We start from the raw sequence: 23,897 nt of genomic DNA on the forward strand, positions 1-23,897 counted from the left end.
ACCAACGGTTGGTATAGCTTTTCAGAGTCAATCTAGATGTCAGCCAAGAACTGGAGTGACACCCTGCATGTATTAGCTGTCCAATTAAGTGTTTATCAGCTAGTTTCAACACTAGTTGATAAAACAATTACTGAAATAGAGTTATATACGTTCCTCACAGAGTTTAGCTAACCGACTCACAAGGAACACAAAATAAATTTCAATAAGAAGCAAACGATTTGTACTAGAGGTATTTCCATGTTACCCGTTACAGAAGAATAAATTCTTTTGCTGTCGAACACTGATACCTTCATCTCCACTATTCATCTGTCTAGGAATTAAGTTATGGTGACTTGATAATGCCACACAAACTAACTTCAAACTGCTGAATCTTTTCTCCTTTCAGAGTAAGCTACGAAAACAACAACAATCATGAAATTGTCCACACAACTAATCTGTTATTCTGTTACCATAGTCTTGGCAGTAATAACATCAGACAACTGAAACGACAAAAACATGCACCACTACTCACACATGCATACAGTGACAATGCCACCAACCTTATGATCTTGTTGTGGACAGAATGTAATGGTAACGACCTTTCTCGTGCCGCCTTCGACAACCGCCTTAACAAAAAAGTTCAACAGACATTATTAGACACGAGAAAACCAGAGCTGAGTAAACAGTTCACCTTCATGGTGTCAATTTGAAACGTTTTCCCTAACGCAGTTGGTAAAGGATCGAAGACGAAGTCACCAGACGACTAAATCAACAGCAAACGTTGTCGCACGTCACTGTTTCCTTCAGTATAATTGATTTAGAAGACCCACCTTCTTGATAAGAGCGCTCTTGATGCTGCCCACTTCTATCCGACGTGAGGACAATTTGCCACCCTTACTGCTAAGAATTAGCGAAACCGAGCCTGTAGGAAGTTTTCCATCAGTCTCTGTATGTATAGACGTAAGAATATATAGCTATACAAAAATGAGGACAAAATACATCCGCAATGACTACCTGCATCAGATCTGTGACGGTAATCACTGAGCTCTCGTCGTGTAGAAAAGTCGTTCCAACCTGTGGTGTACATGTTGTTTGCCCAACAGCGACCGACCAGTTCTACCGCTTTGGCGTCTTCCTGAAACGAGAACAGGGACGGCTTACACAGCAAACAATCGAGCGCAAGACGAGCAATGCACACTTGTGTGCTCAACTCTATCCGAGCTGTGTCGAAATAACGCAAACCCGGATGGTCCGGAGAGAACTTGACCGTCACGTTCCGCGATTGTCCTGCAGCAAAACATCCCAAACCAATCTAATCAAAATGGCAAGCTAAGGTCCACAAGAATAAAATTACTTGTTTGACAGGATTTGTACTGTATGCTCAAAAACCGCGCGCATTTTACTTTTTTACCATTAATATCAACATAGAACCATTCATTATACCTCATTTAGAACAGCCAGGATTTCACAAAGTTGTACATGTAAACAAACATGGTAGAGGTCAAGTATATGTAACAAGAGAAGTATTACAAGGTCTAAATGCATATTTTTAAAATTTAAAATTTAGTCTAATTAAAAACCACGCCCACAGGGTAAAAAATCGGCGCGCGCACTCCTGTCAAACAATTACTCTTGTGGCCTAGAAACCAACCTGCAGTGATGGTCGCCTTGAACGGACTGACGTCGAACGGACACGAGCCTTCGTCGCATTTCTTTCCCGTTTCGAACGCGTTTGATCTTCCGATGGCGTCTCGCTCGGCAAGCAAGTCGAAACCGCGCCGACGTCCGCTCTTCGAGCCCGACAACGAGCTGTCGAGTCGCACGCAGTATTGGACGGAAATGGGAGACGTGTTGGCAATTTGGAAAGTCCGTGATGACGAGTCGCGTGGAAGAAGGTCCCCCAAGTCTATTACATCTTCCTCAAGAGAGAGGGACACTTGTGGAGTGACTCCCTCTCCGGAGAGACGCAGGGAGACGGAAGAATCGCCGTAAAATACGTTCATCACCTCCCAAAACTAAGAGAAAGTAGGAAATGTCTTAGTGGCGGATCTAGAGGATGGCGCAGAAAGCTTGGGCCGCGTTTTCGGGCCAGCAGTTAATAAAAAAGGCTTGCGAGGTGTGTGAGCATACCCAAACTGTATACACACTTTAGTATTAGTGAAATGAGCAAACGACCAAGGCAGGTGCGCATAAACGCAAGAGGGGCGCACCTTGGTAGTGATCATGTGATAAGAACCCTGAAGCTGCAGTGGAAGCTGCTTTAGGAGAATAAACCATCAGGGTACTGTTTGCATTTGCTAAGAGTGACGGTCCAGACGCGTAGCGCCTGTGAGTCGCGAGAAGCGCGCTCAGCCCCGATTTAGGATCCTAGTTGTTGACAGTTCTACAATGAGTGTGTCCGTAGTCCTCTGAATGCTGTAATTTGTAACCTCTCTCTGAGTACTCACGGTCACCCCTCGCTGAGTTCTCGTGCCTCACCAAGTTTCGTCCTCTCCGAGCGTCGTCCCTCTCCGAGTCTCGTTCTCAAGGCCTCGTCCCTCTTCGAGTCTCGTCCCTCTCCCAGCCTCGTCCCTCTCCGAGTCTTGTCTGAATGCCACCTCTTCCTAAATGTCACCCTTCTCTGAATGTGAGTCCTCTTGTCACCCCTCTCCGAATGTCGCCCCTCTCTGAATGTCACCCTTCTCTGAATGTCACTCCCTATCTGAGTCTCACCCTCTCTGAGTCCCACCCATCCCTGAGTGTGCTTAGCTATAAGTGCCTGCAAGTATCCGGTACCATATAACTCATGTAGTTGTTAGTTGAAAGGTAATCATGTTTCAATGTTTCGTTAATTCCGATATCACTTCTAAATCATTAATTCTAGTTTCGTGACGTCACATTATCGGGAGTCTAAAACGCGTCCCCCCGTTTGAAAAACCTTGGATCCGCCACTGAACACACGATTGCTGGTTAGTGAGGAATTTGCTAACCTTTTCGGCCGTCGCAGGACAAAACCCGATCATCATGCCGTGCGTTCTTCCAGGACGAATAGGACGCAACGCATTCCTCAACTCAAACGTTCCGTCTGGATCCAGCACAGACGACCTCAACTATCAAACCACACAGAGCGACTATCTATGCATGTGAGCAGTAAGCAGTCAACAAGCAGTGTGCATGACCTACCGTAAGAACCTGGTCTGAGATATTTTTTAAGACTACAGTCTTCAACTTCATGTGACCTTAATTAACAACACAACAATGTCAACACTAAATTCTAAATAAAAATTAAAAAGATAAAATGAATAATAAATAACAAAATTAATAAATTTAAATAACAGAATAGCAATAAATTAATAATAGATTAAAATAACAAGTTAAAAATAAAAATATTACAAAATTAAATATTAAATAATGATGGACCTACAGATGGCTGAAGTCATCGAATCTTCCTGCTGCAACTGAGGGACTGGTTGTTGCTGCTCAAGACCAAGCTCTTCGGACTCGGTACTATGAGAGCAACATTCTGCATGGAAACGTCAGTCCCACTTGCTGCGTGTGCAGTGTCGGCCTGGAATCAGTTGACCACATTGTGGCAGGCTGTAGTGCCTTGGCACCGATGGACTACACTGATCGACACAATCAGGTGGCCTCCATTATCCACTGGGACATTTGTCGTCATTTTTGAGTTCCAGTGGAGAGCAGATGGTACTGGCATCATCCTCAGGCCGTAGACTGGGGGTTAGGGGATTCGGACGAACCGCCCACTCAGCCTTGAGGTCCGCTTTCGATCCAATGTAATATATACTGACGCGTATAGTACGCTAATCGCGCCTTGAAATTTGTATGCGCTCCTCTTATGTCTAATTCTCTCTATTGTTTTCATGCAATTCACACATTTCTCCTCATTTCTATATAAGATGTTTTTAATTGTAGTGTCTACATATCTAAAGAAAAGTGCCCCATGCATGGACGCAGCCATATGATTGTTTGTTCCCTATGTGGTCACAAACTGCTATCTGCTCTTTTCCACTCCTTAAGCACGCGACCTTTTCTACTTCGAAGAGCAGCTAGTGCCCTTGCATGGCGGTGGCTGGTTTCTTGTACTTTGCTTTGTGCTGGTGTTGGTCTGTAGGTCGTAACGTCACAAATGTTTGTTCCTCATGCGCTCGCAAACCGCTGCAATTTTGCGCTCCATCCTTAGCTAGCATGCAGCCTTTTCTCACTTTGAAATATGGTGTAGTTCGCTGTAGTCTGCAGGTCCCTGCATCTATGCGTTCGTCTGTAGTCCGCAAAAGTTGACATTGAAGCAGGAAAGAAACGACGAAGTTGCTGGCCCGCTTGAAGCACACGCAGCACATGTCCCCGTTGACGGATCGCGAAAACTTCTTCTAAATTGAGACTGTCGAAACAGCTTCAAGCAAATACTTGGTCACTTATACAGGGTTACATATTATCCGGTATTTTGTGTTTTCTCCGCCCAATAAGCGAATTGTATGATGCCCCAATTATATATATATATATATACGCGGGAATTTGAGTTGCCCAGGCGAAAAGTGGCTAATCAGCTAGTATATATATAATTTGCAAGGCTAAAATGTAACATGTATGTGGCGTCATTGGTCCATTTTGGTGTATTACGCACCGCCCACTTCTGATGCCAGGCTACAGGCCTGATCCTGATAGGCTTGTAGGCTATGATGTGGGATACAACCATCCCTACTGCTAGGAAGATCGGTGCCAATCGTCCTGACATCTGTGTCAGAAATAAGAAGACAAACACTTGTCTTCTTATTGATATCAGCTGTCCTGCTGATGGCAACATCGCCAGGAAACAGGCTGAGAAGTTGACAAAATACAGTGACTTACGGGTGGAGGTGAGCCGCATGTGGCAGCTAGTGTCGAACACTGGTCGTTCCAGTGGTGTTGGGAGCGTTGGGCACAGTGCACGCAGGTATTGCACAGTGGCTGGACATTATTCCAGGTCATCACAACCTGCAGCACTTACAGAAAGCAGTGCTTCTTATGTCTTCTGTTTAGACAGCTATGATGGTCTACGCACCTCTGAGGCAGGGTTTGCCTCCCGTGCTTACAAGAGACCTTACAAACCAGACTGATCTGGTTGAGCACGACAAATATTAAAATAACAAATTCCAAATTAAAATTAAAACAAATTAAACAAATTGTATAAAATAATAAATAATAAATTAAAAATAATAAATAAATTAACAAATAAAAAATAGATTATATAATAATCTAAAACAACTGTGCCTAGTTGATTGATAATATAACATATTACCTTTACACACTGGACCAAAGTCGACTATATTCGATCCTCTGTCAAGCACCAGCTTTGGACGAACAGTGGGAAGACTCACTTCCAAGTGCAACGTATCGTCAGGCCTGAGTAAAAATACGTGGTACATTATTCGTTATGTGTATATATCAAAATGCATTCAACGTTGTAAGAAAGACCTGTAGTCCAATTTATCGGATTTCTTGATGGCAGCAACAAAGCAAGGAACAAACAGACGAGTCGACTCATTGTTGAAGGTCCGAAGTAAAGCAGAGGATGCCTCCCAATACTCATCGGACCTTCAGATAAACAAAGTAAACTATTTAAAGGTGCATGTATTCTGTTTGTTTGTTTATTTGTGTGTGTGTGTGTGTGTGTGTGTGTGTGTGTGTGTGTGTGTGTGTGTGTGTGTGTGTGTGTGTGTGTTTGATGTGACATCAGCCACAGGGGTTCAGGTGAGACTTCGAGCGCTCATACCACAGTTGGCTTCACAAGCCCGTGCTCCTGCGAGTAGAGATTGCTAGCGCAAGCCCAGAGTTCTCCTGAGTAGTGCACAAGAGCCTAGCTGTTAGCTGGGGCGTAACCAGTATCTGGCAGCTCCTAACGTTGTGTGTGTGTGTGTGTGTGTGTGTGTGTGTGTGTGTGTGTGTGTGTGTGTGTGTGTGTGTGTGTGTGTGTGTGTGTGTCAAAGATAGACTATACCCTTCAACAGGTTGAGAAACCTCTTTCTGTTCTTGTCCCCTCTTGTTTGTCATACTTGTTGAACAACGAGGTGCCATCTTCATACCACTACTGGCACCCTTCCGATCCACCCCTCTCTTCTTTTTCTAAGTAAGAAATCAATCCCAAACTAAATATTAGTTTCATTTATAAGATCTAACGTACACCAGCTCCTTGACTTTGAAGCTGACTTTTCTCCTCAGCTTCCTTTGCTGCTGCCATCTCTGCTGCCTCTCGATTAACTTTAGCTGCCAGCAGTGCCTTCTCTTTAGCTAAATTCCAAGCGTGAGCCATAACAGCTCCCCGATCAAGACGAGGAGCAAACGTTACTGAAACTTGATGTCTCTGTACCGTACACACATCATGCAATTACAAAAGGACACGTAAGGCCACAAGAATAAAATCAGTTGTTTGACAGGAACCAAATTTTGATTAGTAGGCGTGTTTTTTAAAATAATATTAAGTTTCAATTTTGACTTTGTTGTAATACTTCTCGTGACATACTTGAACTCCACCAAGTTTGTTCCCATATGACTGAGAAATGCTGGTTGTATAATAAATATATGTCTTACATTCTTGTGCATTGCAAATTGATATCAATAATAAAGTATAAAACGCGCATGCGCACGAATTTATGAGCATACAACTCCTGTCAAACAAGTAATTCATTCCCATGGTTTATTTGTAATAAAATAGTATCAGTACGTACCTCGCCTGGTTGCACGATGCCTACAGTAGGTGATATGTACAAAGGGTAGCCCTGAGGAACGGCAAATTCAAATGCCATGGGTAGAGAAGGTGGCGCTTGACCTCTGATTGATTCTTCGCTAAGAGGGCTGTGGATGGGATTTTCGACGTAGACAAGAGTTGAGCGAGAGTCTTCAATGGGTGTGGGGCAAAAGTCGATGACGTTGTGAGACAGGCACAAAGCAGGAAGAATGGCGATAGCCACAAAGTTGATTTGGAACTCTCTAGAAAGTGTTATAATTAGGCAATAAGTTTAGATCAGCCATAATGGCAAATATTGTTGATCGAAGGTTCATCAGCGAGACAGCCGGAATATGTAACCGATAACAGTCAGCAAGAAACAGAGTTATAAACTACTTATGTAAAAAACACAAAGAACTTATACAGTATAATCAAGTTTACTAGTAGAAAAGCATAAAGACAGACAGATAGACAGACAGACAAAAAGACAGACAGACAGACACAGACAGACAGACACGATAGCTACAAACATCAGATGGCTGTTCGTTAGAGTTTCTCTTTTATAACCACTGGTCGTTTATCGTGAACTCTTAGTGTTATAAGTAGCCTTTTATGTATTTTAGCGTTGATGTTTTCGATAAATGTTCTTTGACAGACAGACAAACAGACAGACAGACAGAACTCAATTTTAAAGTTCAGTCTGTAATCAGGGTTTAAAATTCTCCAAATTTGGTGGTCAGCAGAGCAATTAAACGTAAAACACGCCTACTTTATTTACAACCACGATTACATTTTCCTACTTTTCTAACAGAAACTGAAAGTAGACATCCGGGATTTGTAGGTGTGGTCTTTCTCGTTCTTACTGGCATTTGAAGAAATTAAATGTCATTTAAATTAGATGTACAGTAGGACACCACTTATCCGACCCTCAGTTATCTGACAGCATGGATTATCCGACGGTGCATGGCCTGTCTGAACTGCAAGGTTGTGCGCACGCTAGGATATACGATTCCTGTGTGTACAGTACTGTATCCGTGGTCCACGTGTCATCAAATTTAATGTGAAGCTCTAGAAACGGTTCTTCAGTACTTGGAAGAGCAACCTGAAGTTTCAGTAAGCATAATGGTCCTACTGAATGGGCTGCTGATGAAAACTACAGCAAGAAGAGTGAAAGCATTGATCCAGACTAAGATTATTGGTTACTTTAAGTCTTGACAGTTCCCATTAGTGTTCTCCCTAGTCACAGAAGTTGTACTGTATTAGTTGTTACATGTACAATTAGATGTTGAGCTTCTTTAAGTATTCTGCAGCCGTTTTCAAAATGCGTCAGTTATCCGACGTTTTCGGTTATTTGACGTCCTTTTGGTCCCATGCCCGTCGAATAAGTGGTGTCCTACTGAAACCAAACCAGCTACCTAGAAACCCTCCTAATGACCTGGCCATGGGAAATCTATGAGAAAAGATCAGGCTTGAATGTCAAACTCAAATAATCTATCTAAATCACCATGATTAGGTGACAGTTTTGAAAGTTTCTAAGAATAACATTGGCATTGCATTTTTGCAGAATTGTAGAAAATCTTTTTCTCCAATACAACATGAACATGGAAGCATTAACATTGGCTTCTGGATTTACTGAGTGTTGTGGCAAATGCTGCAAAAATACTCTGCCTTTGTGCCCCACTTCCCAAAATGTTCTATCACAAGAGGAACACACCTTGATACATATCTTCCTGGAACAAGCTCTTCTGAATATTTTTTCATTTTCTTGTCTTCTCTTGTTACGGCAGCATGACCATTTTTCTTGCTAGCCCTCCTAATAATGTCCTGACTCCACGAATGAGCCAGGGACACATCAATATCCAAATTCTGTCCAGTATTTGGATCAAACACTGTAATGTCTGGACGGTCTTCAGTATTGATGTATTGATGTTTTGGTTCTGTTTGATGGGGAATGTGAAGGTCAGACAGGCACTCACTCCACCCATTCAAGACTGAATTATGAGACCACACAGGTCCAACCCCATATTTACAGGTTAAAAGATGGTATCCATATTCATCCAAATCATGACAACAATCATACTTTTAATCCAATTGGTGAAAGGTAGAACCAATTCCAACCTCAGGTAAGACGCTAAAGAAAATTCATTTGTTTTAAAGAGTGCTTAGCAGAAGTGGGGATGACATCCAGCCATGCACTAGCCCCTCATCCTTGCAGAGATCTCAACCGTGCTGCATTTCGGACAGACAGACAGACAGACAGACAGAGAGACAGACAGAAAGACAGACAGACATCCATCCATCCATGCATCCAGACAGGAAGTCGTACAAAGGAAATCGACAAACAGACAAACAGATGTACCTTCCAATGCCTGATTTGCACGTCAGAGTTAACTTGTATTCCTATGCAATACAAACAAGACCCTTCTCAACTACTGTATGTCACAGCAAATCACCAGCAACATGCAACGACATGGTCAAGCAACACACATTACCTTCGGCTTTTCAGGACTGAAAATAATGTCAAGGCTGATAGTCTCTTCTGGAAGCAAAGTACCAAATCCATCATTCGGTTGAACATCAACACCCTACAAACAATTCCATCATTTTCAACCCTAAACAATATTAAGTATAAACTAGCCTTGGGCAGCTGAACAAAACCGTAGGCTTGTGGTAGAACTGACTTGTTGCTTAGTCGAATCGTACTCACAACTGCTTCGTAAATAGTGCACGTCCCAAAGTCAATGTTTGTGGTGTCGAACTCAAGGTCTGTACTGGTCACGACAGCTTGGACAGTAAAGAATACTGGCCGTGTCTAGAAATGTTAAAAATGTTCAATCACAAAAACACTCACAAAAAGCCTGTACACATGACTCAACTCCACAAAATGTAGTGACAGTTGTGGCATGCTTAGAGTCCAGACATACATAATGCATACACTTGGTTCAAATTCAGATATGTTTGCAGCATAACTGCTGCTTTTGAAAGCTGTTTTGCATTGGGTAGTACTCATAAAGATGACAGCTGATAGCTGCATAAATCTCTGGTTTGCTCAAGACCCAAATACGTTTCTATAGTTTCAATACATGCACTTTATGTCTGAAGGTCTGAATGCTGAACTTACCTGATCAGCAACCTGAATTGTTACTGGAATGTCCAGTTTTCCAGTATGCACGTTTAAACGCTCACTGCACACTTCCAGTATTGAACGCCTGTGATTAGCACATAAATAACCTCCACGAATGTGACAAAGTACAAACACCTTACCGTGGCAAAAATTTCAGTTGTGCAGAAAACGACGATTCGCCTTGCACAAGACCGTGTTTTGGTAGAATTTCGATGTGATCTCGCAGAGCAGGAGGAACAGTGAATGTTACCCTCAATGCAGTTGCTGATCTGCATATTGCAAGATGTCAGATCTCAAAACAACTAAACATAAACGACACACAGCAGTTAACCTGTTGTGAACAAGAACTGCCTCTTGGTAGAGATGGTCCAGCATGCACACCTTCAATTGAATCACCTGAAGCAAAACATGCATGCAGTAAGCGTTTATTACAACTACAAGAACCTGTTTACTTGTTTCTCAACGTAAATTGGGAGATCAATAGCGGATCCAGTCACTGTTATGATGATCTAACCAACAGTAGAGTAATAAGCCGAGGCCACAATTATTGACAAAAGAATGTCAACACCTCCTCTGTTGCTTGCTCCGAGAAGACAATTCTGTACTTTTTCTCAAAGTTACCGGCTGTTACAGGAGTAAAGATGACTTCGATGTCAAGAGATGAATGTGGATCAAGAAAGCTTTTTGCATTCTACAGACCAAAGCGTCACAGTAAATAGGTAAGTCGAAACAAACAAAAACACATACAGACATAGACACATACACACAGACATGTTGACATGGATAGACAAACATGTACAAACAGACAAACAGAGAGACAGATAGAGAGGCAGACCAGAGAGACAAACAGAGAGACAGAGAAAGACAGACAAACAGACAGACATACAGACAGATAATTTATTCTCATACAGATTCTACTTGTACATATGCTAGGACTTTTAAAATACAAACCGGTCCTTGCCAACAACAAAGTCATTAACTAATGGACTTGACAGACAGACAGACAGACAGACAGACACACAGATAGACAGAGTTTGATGTAAGAAATAAATGATTTTTGACAGACAAACAGACAGACAGACAAACAGACAGACAGACAAACAGACAGAGAGCAGACAGAGATTGAGACAAACAGGTAGAATGATAGACAGAAACAAAGGCATACGACACAAACACAACAACAACAACAACAACAACAACAACACCACAACCACGCACCACTCCAAACTTAAGAGGATACTCTGCAGGCCCAAGAGACTGCTCAAGTTCACTTGCATTCTGAGCATCTTGTTTCTCTTGTAACTGTTCTGATAACAATTGACTAGATGCTGTCAGCTCTGCAGTGACAAGTGACTGCACAGTCACTTGTGACTGCTTTAGTGACTCAGTTTCAATCACCATAGGATCATCCACTAAAGACACAGCTGTTGACTTTGTTTCTGATTGATCACCCAATTCCTTGTCGCTCTTCTTCCCCTCATCCCTTTTATCACTTGCTCCTTCACTTTCCGCCTTCTCTTCTCCTTCGTCTTCACCTTCATCCTCACGTTCAACAACAGTATGCAACAGCGATGAGCTTACATGGTCAATAGTCTTGGAAAGTAAGTTGGTATCATTGGTATTCAATTGGAGAGATCCCAATGAAATCTGTTGTTCATGCTAAGAAAAAAACAATACTGATGAAGCAAATATCAGATGTAACAATCGATTGTACACATGCATTGTGTAGCAGTAAGTCTGTTATGTGTTTATACCTCTGATGACACGTTGGCACCGTCGGCAGTGTCTGTACTGTCAATCTCACTGACAGAATTGCGACCAGGTTGAGAGAACTGCAAGGACACGCTCCCTTGATCTAAAAACAAAGTAATGTTACAATTCGATTCACAACTGGCAGCATTTAAAAGACATTTACAAGCACAAAGAAACTAGAAATACAATGATCCAAGACAACGTTCAATACAGAAAAATGTTTTACAAGTCTATAGACAAAAAAGCTAACCTTATTATAATACTACAAGCCGAAAGAAAACTAAGTGACAAAAATCAGTCTGACAAATAGACTGTAATTGTTCAATTAATTTCACGAAAACAATCAACTGCAATGGAAAGTCAGATGAAGAACACAAACAACAAAAAACAAATTGAGAGATAAACCAATGCTCATATTGACCAAAATGTAAATGGTGACAGACACTACTGATTTACAATGAAAATGCATACCACTTGAGTCAACGTCAGATATTTGTTTTATCACGTATCTTGTCCCTAGTGCTCCCTCGTTCTTTAACTGAAATGTCCGTCGTCTTGTCTCTCCTACACATGCTGGTCGAAACTCGACACAACTGGAGCTCACAGACAACTTGCACTTTTTCGTCACGCACTGAATAGGCACAGAAAACGATCCAGTCTGAGCTAGAAAGAATACCTCACCGGATAGATCAGAGTTGACCTACAATACAAAATATGTTAAATGGAAATTGCTGTGGAACCCATTTGTTGAACCTCGGGAATAAATGTGACGATCATTTCACACGTCATTCCGGCTGACATCACACCGGGTGGATCAAACCTACGAGGGGCATACAATACTCAAATATAATAATCAACTCGAGACGTGGATGCACTAGGGTTACAGTAGTATGTGTCAGTACGGACAAACGACAGATGGACAAACAATAGACAGACAAATGATGGACGGACAGAAGGACAGAAGGACAGAAGGAAAATTGGAATGCAGCACATGTGCTCATTACCGCTAGTCAGAGTGTCAATTAGTGCACCAATCAATGTGATCATATTGCTGGTGTTAATAATTCTAATTAGTTAACAAACAAGTAGACCATACGTTATATCAATACTGTTCGCCAGACTGTCAGACATGCCCTGCAGTTTGCAGTAGTTGATTGTGTAAGACACGTTAGTGAGAACGACTTTCTTGTGGTAAGTCTTGCCAACGTCAAAGTCTTCAAATATAATCACTTCTGGCTTGCTGTTAAACGGTCTGCCCTATAATTGAAACCAACAACTTACAAGTGAACAAAATGTGCATTCACACTCAAGCAGCCTTGATTCAAGGACACTAGATAAGAATAAAATAAGGCACATGGTAAGGTCCCTTGTTGCAAGGACAAACGAAGAGTGTGTTCACACTGGCACTCATATAGCCTTATTTCCTACATAACGAAGTCTCCTTCAAATCAGTTGCATTCACACTTACGTCCAGGATACTTCTTTAAGGGACTTTGGTTTGTACCTTATGTTTGTTCTAATTTTCAAGTCCACTCATTGTAGTCGCGCGTTGTAGTGCGTGCTTCAATAAAAAAACAAAAAAACAAGAAAGGTATTTCTGTTCATCCTCAAACTCTCCTTCCATCTACAGACACCAAACTGTATGCAGATGTTGTGCATGCAAACAAGGAACCAATTTCAGAAAACCACTTTTGCTCCAACATAAATCCTTTGACTTGCGCTCACACGATCTCCGCCACCCTAGCTAGATTAAAGTCTGTTGTATGGACAATGTGTGGACAGTGCTTAGCCTACGTAATTGATTAGTTACACTAATTCAACTTCCTACTCGTCTCACCAGGCAGGCCAATTTGACAAAGTATCCCTCAGCTGCCTACTTCAGATCCTGGAAAGCCATGGTGCAAATGTTCAAAATCACAGCAAAGTCCCGAAAATACTATAGTTAAGTGAGTCCGTGTGGACAGGTTTTAGTTAAGTTCACTTGAAAGATAAGTCTCCTTGTGGGACTCAAGTGTCCTTGACTCAAGGCTGTTTAGTGAGAATAAGCCTTAAGTATCCTAATGTGGGTGCAGATGTAGCTAATAAGTAAGAAATAAAGCTATTTGACCCTCAGTGTGAACAAACCATATGGTACCATGACTGTCTACATTTCTTGACTATCGTGATACAAAGAGAAAATGTTGATTACTAAGATGATTACCTTGAATTCTTTCCCAGCTGCAACTTGAGTGATTACGACGCTCTCTTTCAGCTTTTGCATGACCCGATCCATCATCTCCTGCCATCACCAAGCAACACAACATCTTATATTCTATAGACTTCATAAATAACTCATCACGGTGCTAACTGCTTCTAGTTTGTTCTTGTGTTTATCTTGATCAAACGATGGCAACTAGAAATTCACAAAGCAAGTCATTCTAATAAGAATGTCAGTGAGGATTGACTAGACTGCTTCTTGCCAAATGATCTTCTGGCTGCCACAAGCCTTGAACTCCCATAGAAGGACCTCCAAGTTGAACGTCCTCAACCCTTCAAGAAACATCAGACAATAAAATAGTGAACTTATTGTTCAATGACAAATGTTAATGAGTATGTTACCTTGCATCTTGATCGCTCTCTACTGATGTAAGAATGGAAGCAGCCTGATTGGCTAAGAACAGGTAAGAGTTGAGACCAGCAAGCAAAACAGCAGAGACAGCCAACAATAGATAGATCAGATGTATAGTCACATGTACACACAACCATGCAACAAGGCAGAAAAGCAGGCAAGTGAGTGCTTAATTTAAATAGCCAAATCGATTGACACACGAGAAAGAGGTAACCTGCATGATGACAATTCTTGACTGGTTGGTGGTCAGACAGGTGACTATGCACACAAATTTGACTTCTCTCAGCTACCAAGTCATGGTTACAGCAAACTAAAAGTCAAAACTATGTGCAAATAGTAGCACTAGATCATTGGTAATAAACAGCGCCTTGAATGGCACTGTCCAGCATAAATCCTTTCTCTGCTGTTGGGAGAAGACGTGACAACTTGTGTAGAATGACACTCGCATTAGATTTGAAGCAGAACAGAGAATCGCTTCCTCCAGTAACAACAAAACTCAGCTTTGTTGCAGCGACCTTCAATGTCTCTACATCTCTTAGTATTGAGATATTCTACTGCACTGTCTCCTCACCTTCCAAAATGTTAAACTAGAGGAGTAAATACCGAGCTGTTAAAACTGCCGTGTATCCTTTGATGTTGGTATTTTGCACGTTTTTCGATCCTCTCAGTAGCTGCATAGCGTCAGTTGTTGCGGATCCTTTTATTGCTTCTTGGCTCCACGGGTGTGAAAGTGCGATGTCTAGGTCAGTGCTCAGCTGGGACCAGCACCAGAGTCGAAATCAACCCTGTCTGGCCGCTCTCGTTGTCTAAATGGCTGACAGCAGGGCTGCCACTCCTACGTATTTTATATATTGTATGCAAGAATGGTTTGTTTCAGCCCCTACAATGACCTACGCAAAATCACTGGTGGAAAATTGCAATGGACTTTGAAAATAGCAAACTTGCTAAACTCTGTGGCTAAAGACATTATGTTGCATTGATTTGTGGGTGCATACTACTATAGTATTACAGCACCTGGTATGATAGATGCTCGCCAGTAAATATCAGAAATGTATTAGGTAACACTTTATAGTGACTGGTAACTGGGTAAACTTTGATAAACTGATGTTCTTCAATAGATGACATGTAATGTTACATCATCATCGTCTCCACTCAAACTCTTTTTCCAGGCATGTCTGTCTACCGGACATCTAATTGCATCAGGTGTTTCTAGCATGGACCACGTGGCATATAGAGGGAGTTGCTCTGGCAAATATCGATCACTTCTTTTTGTCCCAAAATTTAGTCATAGTGACTGTTCCAGTGACATAGAGTGAACATGTAAGTAGTGTATGACGTTCCGCAGTGCACGCTTTGAAATATGGATCAATCTAGAGATACAGAGGTAAGGGTACAATAAATATAACACTTGCTTTGAGAACTGTGGTGTAAGTGTCCCGTGAACCAGACAATTCCGAGTTACCCACAGTGCCCATTCCAAGCTACCCAGATAAAGGGAGTTTAAGTGTAGTTTTAGTTGGCGTGGTTATTGTACGCCACAGGCAGACTACGTATTTTTTCAAGAAAAAGCGTGACAGCCCAGTAACAGTGTAGAGAACTTTGCTCTCCTGTCATTGCATGTCACAACTACAGTAGCTAGATTATTAGTTTCAACTAACCTGGTGACAGCATGTCTTTCATTTCTGTCTCTGCCTTCTCTTCTCCATCAATATCAACCACCTCCTTGTTCTGAGCAGCCTCAATATCCACATGGACACCCACAGAAGACGTAACAATGTCGTGACTTGATTTCTAAGCATCGAAGTATGTACAGTGTATAATGCAAAATTTGCACTTGATAAGTTTGATATTTGACGTCTACTTTTGTTTCTTGCTTGCTTTGCCACTGGGGCTGTTGATCTTTCTTTTCCCTTTTCTTTGCTTGTTCTTGTTCACGCAAAAGTTTGTCAACAATGTTCACCTGCAAAGACAATGCACAGCTATGGAGTTGCTGGTGCTGTTGAGATGTCACACTACAAAGTATCAATATGTACATGCACACATGCACAGACAGACATACAGATAGGCAGACAAGCGGACAGACAGACAGACAAACACATACTGACAGACAGACAGACTGACACACTTACAGACATACAGACATACATACAAACAGACAGACAGACAGACAACTGCACGCACAAATACTCAACCTTATTCTTCTCCTGTTGCTTGCTGAATTCCCTGAACCAGAACAATCAAATACAAAGCACATAGTCACTCTCGAAAACAGTCTAATTACTCCTTCTCCTTAAACAATGCCTGCAAGCGCTTCTTCTTCATAAGAACCTCGACTGGGTTCAGCCCTTCTTCTGTTGCTTTCTGTCTTTCTTTCTTCTCCTCACAATCAGCTATTGACTTGTGCTTGTTCCGTATCATCTGTAGAGCTCTCATGCTGTCCTATACAACAGAGTGTGATAACTAACGATTACACGTGACTAGTTTACAATACTAAGTTTTAAATAAATCTCAAACTGTAAACTACATGCCCTAAGGATGGCACATAGTCAGCGCCCAAACAGCAATCACTTGGACAACAGAAGACAAGACTCAAGGACGGTCAAGACAAACATATGAAGGACACTCGAGACCTCAAACGCCAGAGTGTCGACCTCATACGAGTCAAAGAACAAGCACAAAATGAAATAGATCGAGACAACTTGTGCCTTCAGGCACGGTAGGACCTAAAGTAAATGCTAGCCTCAAACAATGAGCATTAGAATGTTAGTGTAAGTAGTGAGCAGCTCCACGTTAGAAAACAAAATGCATTTTTGTGTTCACAACATTTTATATGTAATACTCTGTTATCTTGAATGTTTGTCTTCAGCCTTAGTAGTGACTGCATTCGCTGTTTCATCATTTCTGAATTCTGTTTGTGATTGGCTACATCTTGCTGTCTCATTCTGATGCAAGCACATAGGTTAGACAAGACAGTCAAAATGCATCATCATTCGTACCTAGACAAGGTTTCTTCAAGAAATCTTGCCGTCTTTGCTTGACTTAGTTGTGCATCGGCTATAAGATCTCTACGTTTCTGTTCGGCTCGTTCTGCCGCTTCTGTCTCTTCTCTGTTGCAAACAATCACAAAAGCATTGACAGTAGATCAAATTTACAGGAAAACACGTGTAAACATGAATGTAAAATGACTAGAAGCCGGCTAGATCGTGTTATATACAGACAAACAGACAGACAGAACTTCCTGATTTTTAGTGTAGACTGTAATAATGTCTTGTATAAGAAATTTATGTATTGACAGACAGACAGACAGACAGACAAAAAGACAGACAGATGCAGCTCGCTTTTGCTCATCAAAGGGAAAGGAGGCTGGGGCTTCGTTAAATGCAATTTCCACATCAGAAGCATTCGCACTTAGTTCTTGCGGATTCCACAAGGCGTCCTTCCTTCATTTGGGTTTGCCCATATCTCTCTCCAATTGCACAACAACCTGCAACTGTGGTGCTGATATAGATGACAGTGGTTATCATTCATTGACTTGTAAGGCAGGTGGAGGGCCCGTATGGTCTCATGAGTCAATTTCATCAACCAGGTCAGATTGTTTTCACAGGCTGCAGATCCATCATCGCAGGGAGCCGAGAAACAGGTACATCACTACAGACAACAAACCAAACATTGTCTTTTTGACTCCGACACCATATACAACATCGATCTTGACATCTCCCTTGCCCACTGGCAGAGCAGTGACATCTTCCCACATCTGCTGGTGTTGATGGTGCTGCTGAAGAAAGGAGAGCAGACAGGAAGAGAGCAAAGTATATGACAAACAACAATTACCAGGAGGTTCAATCGTCCATACAATTCCATTAGTAATGGAACACATTGGAGCATGGGAGATTGATGGATGGAAATTCTTTAAAAAAAAGCAAAGAAGTCATCAGATGAAGTCGGAAGACCAAATCCAGTGGAGTTTATCGACTTCTGGAGCAAATGCTTTTCAGTCCACCTCCAAAAGTGCAATGCCAACTTCATCTCCAAGAAGTCGTCTTCACTGACTGGAGACAACAGATGTGACTTCTATGCCACTGAGTACTTTAGCCACTACTAACACTGACGGCTTTGCATGTAGCAAATAGCTGCTTTTAGAGTTTTAGAGTTATTAGTTCCTTCAAGTTCTGTTTTGAGTTAAGTTTACTAGTAGTTCACAAACACTGATTGCAGTTAGACTCCATATATAAATAAATGTGACAGACAGACATACAAACAGACAGACAGACAGACAGACTAAGATTTTCGACCAACATTTGTGCCTATAGTTTTGGAACATTTTGGCTGTTGGGGAGAGAAAGCTGAAGACTATTTGAAGAAACTGTCACAGCTATTAAGAGACGAAGACGGAAAGCCAAAATGCATCAACCTTCAAGACATACTGAAGATCTGTGTTTTCTGTGTCTACAACGATCAAATGCTAGAGTGATTGACAGGAAAATAAAGAAGATTGTTTCAAAAGACAGCCACATAAACATAACTAGTCGTAGGTAGAACCAAGCCCTATTGGCTTGGGTAGTATTTTTTGCTTTGCTTAGATGGTGTATAATAGTTCAATGTTTGAAAATATATGTATTGACAGCAGACAGACAGACAGATACAAAGACAGACAGACAGACACAAAGACAGACAGACAGATACAAAGACAGACAGACAGATACAAAGACAGACAGGCAGGCAACAGATACACACACCGTGACACAGACAAACACCTCTGAAAACATCACCACCTCGCTCCACTGTGCTACCCAGGCTATTATTAAGAACCATGCAGATGTAGTCAGTCAAGAGGTCAAACCAGCAGGTATAGAGCATGCAAGTTGATGTATTAGCAAACAAGCAGCAAAGCAGCCAGCAAAGCGGAAACATGACAGCAGCTATGCAGATAACAAACTGCAACTCAAGTCATCCGTCTACCTTTGTTTGATTTTTCTCGCTGCATCGGCTGCTGCTGCTGTTTTGATTTCTTCCTTCAATCTCTTCACTGCTGCAACTTCGTTCTGCTTCTCAAATGTTTCTTCCATCCCTGCTAATTGCTTGGCAGTTGTTTCGTTTCTGTGCTGATCTAACTCGGCGTGGTGTAGAGCCAGTCTGACATAAATGGAGTATAGACTGTTACAGTAATGATGTAACAAGAGAGACTATCTTACTCTGCTTTATCAATAGTTTGTTTTATCTGTTGTTCAATTGATTTCTCTGTTTCGATTTGTTGACTGATTCGACTCACTTGGCCTTTTAGTCTCATGACAACAGCTCTAGTGATTGACAGAAAGTGTGCAATAGTAAAAGGGTGCACCACTAAATATATCAGGCTATTGTATTGAAGGTATGCATAGCTCAATATATTACACTATTGTACTGGAGATGCATCTCACAATACACTAGACTATTGTATTGGAGGTATGCAGCTCTCAGCATATTAGACTATTGTATTAGAAGTATGCATATCTCAATATATTAGACTATTGTATTGAAGGTAAATGTATCTTAATATATTAGCTTACTGTATTGGAGGTATGCATCTCTCAATGTATTAGACTATTGTATTGGAGAGATACATCTCACAATACGCTAGACTACCGTATTGGAAGGAAGCATCTCTTAATGCACTAGACTATTGTATTGGAGGGATGCATCTTACAATACACTAGACTATTGTATTGGAGGTATGTATCTCTCAATATATGTATTAGAGGTATGCATCTCTCAGTATATTAGACTATTGTATTGGAAGAATGCATCTCTCAATACACTAAACTATTGTATTAGAAGAATGTATCTCTTTCTCACATATTCTTCTTCTCTTCATGACGTTGAATTTCTGCCTCAACAGAAAGACGTTCTGCTTGTAAGGCATCAATCATGTCATGACACTTTACCAACTCTCTCCTAAATAAGACTTAAACATGCAAATAGACACAAACACAGACACAGACTACACACAAACACACACACAAACACACACACACACACACACACACACACACACACACACACACACACACACAAACTACACAATACTTTGACTCTTGAACTTGCAGTTGACAGTCGGCGACCAGTTTGTTAATCTCATCCACTTCTCTTCTCAGTCTCAGCATAGCCACGCGTTCCTTCCCAAACAACTCACATCAACACCAGCACATTCACATTCAAAACATTCACGCATCAGCAACTCCACCTGCATTCCAATCACTTCCCTACCACCTTCTCTCGATTCCACATGAGACCTACCATATGCACAATGATCAAATACCATATTTTTCAATTAAACACCACCCTAGAATAAATGCCTCCCTCGTTTAAACGTCCAATATGGGAGTAATAGCAAATATAAAAGCTGTGGTGTTTATTTCAAGAAACATAAGCTATCAACACCATTCGAGACAATGAGTGACATACTTTTCAAAATCATGTTCGCTGTCGTTCAACCAATCGTCTTGAAAGTATGATTCAACGTCAGATAGAGTTTCTAGGTCAGTGTCTAGTGGTGGCGTGGTGACGGGCTTGACAGCAGCGACAAACGGAGAGATAACTATGACAGTTAATCGATGGTCACTGAAGATGCACAGCAAATGTACTTCAATAGTTGTGATGATAGAAAGTGTGCTAAAGGTGCGTATGGGTAGACTGCTGGGAATAAAGTCATAATGCTACGTTGTATTAGCATGATGATGGATTGACGTGCAATAATTAAGTTGCAGATAAATCATGTTTGTTGTTGTTGTTGTTGTGTGTGTATGTACAGTGTGTGGTTTGGTTATTGCCATGTCGCTGTGGTGTACGCACTTCACTTGTTTCTTGAAATGTTCTTATGCAGTTAGTTGCATAGACAGTAGATGAAGCATATATTGTATTAACTATTAGATATCATACGAGTGCAGGAATGAATAAAAGACAGGTAAATAAACAAACAGACAAAAAGACAACAGCAGACCAACAGACAGACAGACAAACAGACAGACAAACAAACAAACAAAATTAAAGACAAACAGACAGACAGACAGACAGACAGACAGACAGACAGACTCAACTCAACTTCAGAAGTGCAACGCAAAGGTCATGATGAGAAAAATCTCAGCTCTGACAAATGACATTGACTGTACTGTAGATTGCTCTACCCAGTTTTTCAGCCACTAAGTTGGCTCCGGGTAGTCTGCATTGTTCTCTTTAAGTGTTACATGTTTGTTTGTTTGTTAAGTCTAGTCCTAGTAAACTCTCACAGATACAGAACTTTATATAATTACCTTGCCAGCATTGTATTATAGATGTATGTTTGAAATAAATGTTATTTGACAGACAGACAGACAGACAGACAGACAGACAGACAGACAGACAGACACACACACACACACACACACACACACACACACACACACACACACACACACAAGACAGACAGACAGACACTTTTCAAGAAATTGTCTGGACTGTGTGTTGGATATATGAGATGCCTGCACCTCTCAGCACTTAGGTCTTCCCACACTAGCTTCCTTTAGTATGTACACGTAATTCTTCTTTGAACTTTAGTTATGATTATTTCTCTAATGTCTATTTAGGTTGATCTAAGAAAATCATGTTTGACAGACAGACAGACAAAGTCTTTAGTCTTTTAATTAAATTAAATATAAAGTGGTCTGTAAGCCATAATGATCATCTTGCGCATTATGTATACTAGCTCTGACGTATGAAATCTATGTACAGTATTGAACAGGCAAACGTAAGGATAGACAGACAACATCCGGGCACAAAAAGTACATGCCCAACGTTACCATGACGACTGTTATCCTCGTCTGAGTTGTAATGTTTTCTCTCAACTGGGCTGATAAACTGATCGCCATCTGGCGTAGCAAACACGTCATCATTGACAGCACCGCTCACACCAATAGTAGGCAAATCCGCGTCTCTTGTTTGCCTCGTTTCCTCGTACGACACGTCGAACGCATCGTATCCGTCCTCTCCGTCCTCTGCTTCTTCTAAGAGAGCGTCCATATTTCAAGATGCAGTTGCAAGAGAAATACGCGAATGTACGAGCTTGGATGTGTCCATGCAACCGCGTATCCGGGTGTGTAGATTCCTAAGGCAACCAATTAAGGCAACCAATCCGGGAAATACCGAGCGAAGCGAGTAAGTTTGCGGCAATAGACGAAATGAATTCAAAATAAAGAGTGGAAGGTCATCACAACAAAGGAGACAAAAAATAAAGTATGCAAATGCCAACAAAATGTCTTCCAATAGGAATAATAAATCAACCTGTCAGACTTACCAGAGGACTGTGCTGCATATTTTGATGCGTCAGCAGTGAGACACTCTACTACCATCATACATCTCAATGGCAGTAAAATTAAACCAGGTGTCACAGCAGAAGCTGTTGAGATCGGGAAAGATCGAAAACAAGACAGGGCAGGTGATCATTACTACCCCACACAATCATCATATAGAAGCTTTATTAGGATATCAGTCTCCCTCTAAAGTCTAAAGACCATTGCCTCAAATGCTCCATCAATCGACCTTACTGTCAAGCATAGTCAAACTAGTACTCAATATAGAAGTTGTCCACAAGCCTTTGGCAGTATCATGACATTAATTGGGATTTGCTGTGCCTGTACCATAGATATGTACTCGCTTGATTATTACTCCAGGGTTCGAGTAAGCCCCCAGCCTCTACATTGGCCAAGGCTGGGAAGAGTTCACACCTCTTTAGTCCTCTAATTAATTAATACTAATTGTGGCACCTTCACAGTGACTGTTTGCTAGATTTGCGCCTGTAGAAGTGTTGACATTCTTCAACCTATTCATACCATATGTTGAAGGTTTCAATACTCAGATATTGTGCAGAAGATTAGGTTTCTATATTTTTGCAGGTGTTTGAAGCTCTATTACAGTGTAGCAACATACAGCTTAAGTTAATAAATCAAACACTTTCACCAATTAACAACTTTACGTGTCAATCTTGAGAAAGATCTCATCCCTTACTTTACCTTTAACTCTGGCTAACCCATTGAAGGAAAGGTAATAATCAAGTGAACACAGTGTTTTGGAACTGGAGTAATGACGGAGCTTGAGAAAGTTTGTCAGAGCAAGGAACCTAACAATAGGATTCCTCACTCTGATATCTACCTATCTGTTTAAAAAAGAAAAAGACAAGAAAGTCAAAACAGACAAGTCTGGCTACACAGGCTGGTCTCTATACAGCTCTGATCTTCCTTATCCAGACCTTAACACAAGGCTACAAATGATAGTACAGTTCAACAATCTCAACCGAAAGGTCAAATTCATATTTCTCTCATTAGAACACTTCCAATCAGAAGAACCAAAACCCTGTGCCTTCTCCATTTACAACCCATTAACCAATTCTATAATTTTCGAGCCAAAATGGCAGTATCGTCCGGCACTATCGTTCCCTCTTTCAATAGAGGCTCGTGAAAGCCGAGCTTATAATAAAACCGTCGTGTGGCATCATTCTTTGAAGCCATCTCGAGAAAGACGCCGGTAGATCCGTGTGTTTTTAGTGCAGACAGCAAGCCTTGCACCATCCGCTTTCCGACACCGAGGCCCTAAACAGAGAATCATCAAAACATTACATTGACAGCACATGAGTGATGCAGATCCGTCAACTCTTGAAAAGCCAACTGTGTGAGGCAAACTCAAATGTGATCCCACCCACGTAAATTTGGACACGCCTACACTACCAG

The 23,897-nt window shown here is 41.4% G+C and overlaps 2 protein-coding genes across 3 annotated transcripts in view; both read right to left on the bottom strand.

Annotated features, from left to right (window-relative positions):
• Positions 1-25: 25 nt before the first annotated feature.
• On the bottom strand, positions 26-22,260 carry LOC134181959 (cilia- and flagella-associated protein 74-like). Of its 2 annotated transcripts, XM_062649255.1 has the most exons (45): positions 21,975-22,260; positions 20,605-20,737; positions 20,384-20,432; positions 20,227-20,315; positions 19,996-20,094; positions 19,356-19,460; positions 19,123-19,296; positions 17,160-17,270; positions 17,003-17,105; positions 16,445-16,602; positions 16,356-16,386; positions 16,025-16,123; positions 15,822-15,954; positions 14,154-14,205; positions 14,015-14,084; positions 13,903-13,947; positions 13,756-13,833; positions 12,652-12,812; positions 12,309-12,375; positions 12,027-12,255; positions 11,558-11,658; positions 11,022-11,462; positions 10,372-10,494; positions 10,256-10,312; positions 10,135-10,199; positions 9,944-10,072; positions 9,801-9,888; positions 9,318-9,491; positions 9,172-9,264; positions 9,039-9,079; positions 6,681-6,942; positions 6,137-6,316; positions 5,954-6,078; positions 5,431-5,550; positions 5,255-5,358; positions 3,142-3,197; positions 2,949-3,068; positions 1,631-1,994; positions 1,178-1,266; positions 994-1,114; positions 810-925; positions 671-742; positions 540-605; positions 450-479; positions 26-391 (listed from the first exon to the last, which is right to left on the bottom strand). In XM_062649255.1, the coding sequence occupies exons 1-45, from the start codon at positions 22,192-22,194 to the stop codon at positions 323-325; spliced, it is 5,412 nt and encodes a 1,803-aa protein (XP_062505239.1). In that variant the 5' UTR covers positions 22,195-22,260; the 3' UTR covers positions 26-322. The 2 variants fall into 2 exon arrangements, with proteins under 2 accessions (XP_062505239.1, XP_062505240.1); XM_062649256.1 differs by lacking the exons at positions 26-391; positions 450-479; positions 540-605; ... (3 more) ...; positions 1,178-1,266; positions 1,631-1,994 and having other exon boundaries at positions 2,952-3,089.
• Positions 22,261-23,444: 1,184 nt separating this feature from the next.
• LOC134182685 (protein O-GlcNAcase-like) overlaps positions 23,445-23,897 on the bottom strand; it is a 2,381-nt gene continuing 1,928 nt past the window's right edge. Inside the window, exon 4 of the mRNA XM_062650114.1 lies at positions 23,445-23,759. The gene's annotated coding sequence lies outside the window, so the exon portion shown is untranslated. The remainder of the gene's footprint in view (positions 23,760-23,897) is intronic.

Source organism: Corticium candelabrum, chromosome 7, assembly GCF_963422355.1.
Source record: "Corticium candelabrum chromosome 7, ooCorCand1.1, whole genome shotgun sequence".
Lineage (NCBI taxonomy): Eukaryota > Metazoa > Porifera > Homoscleromorpha > Homosclerophorida > Plakinidae > Corticium > Corticium candelabrum.